This window comes from Oncorhynchus mykiss, unplaced genomic scaffold, assembly GCF_013265735.2.
Source record: "Oncorhynchus mykiss isolate Arlee unplaced genomic scaffold, USDA_OmykA_1.1 un_scaffold_120, whole genome shotgun sequence".
In the NCBI taxonomy this organism is placed as follows: domain Eukaryota; kingdom Metazoa; phylum Chordata; class Actinopteri; order Salmoniformes; family Salmonidae; genus Oncorhynchus; species Oncorhynchus mykiss.
This window is the reverse complement of record NW_023493661.1, coordinates 1,631,613-1,636,612: the sequence shown is the minus strand read 5'-3', so window position 1 is coordinate 1,636,612 and position 5,000 is coordinate 1,631,613. Positions and strand designations below refer to the sequence as shown.

The 5,000-nt window shown below is 43.8% G+C and overlaps 1 protein-coding gene across 1 annotated transcript in view; it reads right to left on the bottom strand.

The window, feature by feature from the left end:
• Window positions 1-5,000, bottom strand: part of LOC110498604 (protein kinase C beta type-like) — a gene marked incomplete at its 3' end in the record, with an annotated part of 138,213 nt that overhangs the window by 87,234 nt on the left and 45,979 nt on the right. The window contains 1 exon segment of the mRNA XM_036972143.1: window positions 4,221-4,303. Within this exon segment, the coding sequence (XP_036828038.1) occupies window positions 4,221-4,303 (83 nt within the window).

Genomic DNA, 5,000 nt, shown 5'->3' with positions numbered 1-5,000 from the left:
GGGATATTGTGATGTCATTATGGGGTATTGTGATGTCATTATGGGATATTGTGATGTCATTATGGGGTATTGTGATGTCATTATGGGGTATTGTGATGTCATTATGGGGTATTGTGATGTCATTATGGGGTACTGTGATGTCATTATGGGGTAGTGTGATGTCTTTATGGGGTATTGTGATGTCACTATGGGGTAGTGTGATGTCACTATGGGGTATTGGGATGTCATTATGGGGTATTGTGATGTCATTATGGAGTATTGTGATGTCATTATGGGGTATTGTGATGTCATTATGGGGTATTGTGATGTCATTATGGGGTATTGTGATGTCATTATGGGATATTGTGATGTCATTATGGGGTATTGTGATGTCATTATGGGGTATTGTGATGTCATTATGGGGTATTGTGATGTCATTATGGGGTACTGTGATGTCATTATGGGGTAGTGTGATGTCATTATGGAGTATTGTGATGTCATTATGGAGTATTGTGATGTCATTATGGGATATTGTGATGTCTTTATGGGGTATTGTGATGTCATTATGGGGTATTGTGATGTCATTATGGGGTAGTGTGATGTCATTATGGAGTATTGTGATGTCATTATGGAGTATTGTGATGTCATTATGGGATATTGTGATGTCATTATGGGGTATTGTGATGTCATTATGGGATATTGTGATGTCTTTATGGGGTATTGTGATGTCATTATGGGATATTGTGATGTCTTTATGGGGTATTGTGATGTCAGTATGGAGTATTGTGATGTCATTATGGAGTATTGTGATGTCATTATGGAGTATTGTGATGTCTTTATGGGTTATTGTGATGTCATTATGGGGTATTGTGATGTCTTTATGGGTTATTGTGATGTCATTATGGAGTAGTGTGTGTAGATTGATGAAGGGGGGAAAAACGATTTAATCAATATTAGAATAAGACTGTAACGTAACAACATTTGGGGAAAAAGTCAAGGGGTCTGAATACTTTCTGAATACACTGTCGAGGGACTATTGACAAAGTTCACAGAGAAGAAGGAACAATAGACCAAAACATATTGGTCCAATATATCAACTAATTCATGGAAATCATTCAATGTGTCGTGAGAGAGGTGGGGAGAGAGACTTTTTTACAATTTTATTTCATTTAACTTTTATTTATTATTTAGGCAAGAACTAAGTCAAGAACATATTCTTATTTTACAGCCCTAAACCCGGACGACGCTGGGCCAATTGTGAGAGAGAGAGATTGATTGGGAGAGAGATTGATAGCCAGGGAGAGAGAGATGGGGAGAGAGATTGAAAGAGAGAGAGAGATTGAAAGAGAGAGGGAGAGAGAGAGAGAGATTGATAGCCAGGGAGAGAGAGATAGGGAGAGAGATTGAAAGAGAGAGGGAGAGAGAGAGAGAGAGAAATAGGGAAACAAAGAGATCAAGGGAGCGATTGGGAGAGAGAGAGGGGGGAGAAAGACAAAGACAGAGGGGGAGAGTTTTTTTATGTGCTTTGATTGGGTTTGAGTGGGTGCGGTGTGTGTGTGTGTGTGTGTGTGTGTGTGTGTTTGTGGGGGCGTTGATGGGGGGACGGGCAGAGGGAGAATATAGAATCAAATTTGGGGGAGAGATGTTGCCGCGGGTAACAGGGAGACAACAACCAATCAGCATACACCACCTCTCCATCATAACAGGATGATTTGTGACATGTATGAACCACAGAGAGAGAGAAAGAGTGAGACACACTTCTAAACCTCTCTATGTGGATACTCCCACTTGTTAGCCACATATTCTCTCTCTCTATCCTCATCTCTCTCTCTCTCTCTATCCTCATCTCTCTCTCTCTCCTTCTCTCTCTCTCTCTCTCTCTCTCTCTCTCTCTCTCTCTCTACCTCTCTCTCTCAATATCTCTCTCCCCCCCCCATCTCTCTCTCACTCTCACCATATCTCTCTCTTCCTCCTCGCTCCGTGCCTTTCATAAAGCTATCACGATAATTAGTGTGATATCATTTTTCCTAATTGTTCATATTGTTTCCTAGTGTAGTAGTAGACATAATCACAGGTAGTTACTGTTCCCCTTAGTCACAGGTCCGGGGCCAGATGTTATCTCTGAGCACTGAGGTGAAGGTGAGGCTCTCAGTGGAGAATAACAGGTTCTAGATCAGTGCTCAGAGGGAACTGTTTATCTATACATAGATCTTAGTCTGGTAATTCTCCTGTTCTGACACACAGAGAGGAAAATATATAGGTTTCATTATAGTCTGTCCATCCCAACGGTAACAAGACTCATTAACCTAGTTCTATTATAGACACCATAGAAACTTCACCCTTCTCTTTTAATATACAGGTAACTGCCAGAATAAAGGAAACACCAACATAGTGTCTTAATAAGGCGTTGGGCCTCCACCAACCACCAGGTAACTGGCAGAATAAAGGAAACACCAACATAGTGTCTTAATAAGGCGTTGGGCCTCCACCAACCACCAGGTAACTGCCAGAATAAAGGAAACACCAACAGTGTCTTAATAAGGCGTTGGGCCACCAACCACCAGGTAACTGCCAGAATAAAGGAAACACCAACATAGTGTCTTAAGGCGTTGGGCCACCAGGTAACTGCCAGAATAAAGGAAACACCAACATAGTGTCTTAATAAGGCGTTGGGTCACCAGGTAACTACCAGAATAAAGGAAACACCAACACAGTGTCTTAATAAGGTAGAGGAGGTAGGTAGCCTAGCGGTTAGAGCGTTGGACTTGTAACCGAAAGGTTGCTGGATCGAATCACAAAGCTGACAACTTAAAAATCTGTCGTTCTGCCCCATGAACAAGGCAGTTAACCCACTGTTCCTAGGTAGGCCGTCATTGTAAAATAAGAATTCATTTTTAAACTGACTTGCCTCGTTTAAATCAAGGTAAAATGTATAATTGCTTAATTAACTCAGGAACCACACCTGTGTAGACACAGCCTACTCTCTCCAACGAACCTGCTCAGAAGGAGAGTTGCGGACTCTGCCAGTGAAGCCACACCGACGCCAATGCAAGATGGCCGCCATATTTTAACTCTCTCTTTTGCCTGAACGGCTTTGTGGACTGAAAAACTCCAAGAGACACTAAAAAAAATCTTAAAGCAAGAGAGACTAAAAGCATCTTGAAAGGTGAAACTCTTGCTGTTGTGTTGTTCTCATTGTTGCTCGTGTAGTCGGGGAACAGCCAATACTTTTCCTGACATTCGGTGGAGAATTCGGGAATCTGAGTAAATCACTACCTTTTTTTTCCCACACATTTATTATTATTTTTCGCAACCGTGTCAAATCCCGGAGTTGGAAACTTGGAAAACTATGATTGGACAACTCCTAGATCTTCATGGAGTCAGCCAACAGACCTCCAATTACCACGGTAGAGCCTCACAAGGTTTTCCCTGGAAGCTCAAAGGGGACCAGCTGAAGCAGCTGCTTGTCAGGTCACTTAAAAGTACTGACGGTGATGACCCAGAGGCCTTGAAATTCTAGCCCCCTATCTCACAAGAGAGATGTGAAAAGCCTGTCAGGATCCGAAGACAGTAGAGGCCAATAAATATGACAATTTGAAGGAGGCAGATCAGGGCTCAACCCCTTTACCAGCCCCCAGTGGTTCAGAACCTGGTGAACCTGGTGAACCACCAAGCTGGACAGACACTCCGGGCCCAACAGATCAGGGTTCAACCCCTTTACCAGCCCCCAGTGGTTCAGAACCTGGTGAACACCAAGCTGTACAGACACTCCGGGCCCAACAGATCAGGGTTCAACCCCTTTACCAGCCCCCGGTGGTTCAGAACCTGGGAATACCAAGCTGAAGGACTAAAGGACTAAAGGGTTGAGTCCTGGGAGGAGAAGTGTTCCAGGTAGAAAGAGCACTAATTAGGCACCTTCTTGAGAAGGGTACTTCTTGAGAAGGGTACTCCTGGGAAGGGTACTCCTGGGAAGGGTACTCATGAAAGGGGAACTCATGAAAGGGGAACTCATGAAAGGGGAACTCATGAAAGGGGAACTCATGAAAAGGGTACTCCTGAGAAGGGTACTCCTGAGAAGGGTACTGAGAGGGATTGGGGAGTATCCCCAGGGTAGGTAGTGTGTGTGAGTATGTGTGAGTGAGTGAATGTGTGGGTCTCTGACAAAAAAGGCAGAGATGGATGCACAAATTGACCAACCCAGGAAATCACACACAGACACACACAGAGGATTTTATACTCACGTCTGAATCAGGCCCCTTATCTGCACCAGGACACTGGAAGGTGACGAACTCATGGCACCGCTTATGGACCACAAAACAGCACACTAGAAAGATGGAGAGAGAGAGAGAGAGAGAAAGAGAGAGAGAGAGAGAGAGAGAGAGAGAGAGATAGAGAGAGAGAGAGAGAGAGATGGAGAGAGAGAGAGAGAGAGAGAGAGAGAGAAAGAGAGAGAGAGAGAGAGAGACAGAGAGAGAGAGAGAGAGAGAGAGAGAGACAGAGAGGAGAGGGAGAGAGAGAGAGAGAGAGAGAGAGAGAGAGAGAGAGAGAGAGACAGAGAGAGAGAGACAGAGAGAGAGAGAGAGAGAGAGAGAGAGAGAGAGAGAAAGAGAGACAGAGAGAGAGAGAGAGAGAGAGAGAGAGAGAGAGAGAGAGAGAGAGAGAGAGAGAGAGAGAGAGAGAGAGAGAGAGAGATGCGTCATCAGTAACCTTGGGAAAATCCTCTGCATTATCATTAATAACAGCAGACTCGTACATTTCCTCAATGAAAACAATGTACTGAGCAAATGTCAAATCGGCTTTTTACCAAATTACCATACAACAGACCATGTATTCACCCTGCACACCCTAATGACAAACAAACAAACCAAAACAAAGGCAAAGTCTTCTCATGCTTCGTTGATTTCAAAAAAGCCTTCGACTCAATTTGGCATGAGGGTCTGCTATACCAACTGACGGAAAGTGGTGTTGGGGGTAAAACATACGACATTATAAAATCCATGTACACAAACAACAAGTGTGCG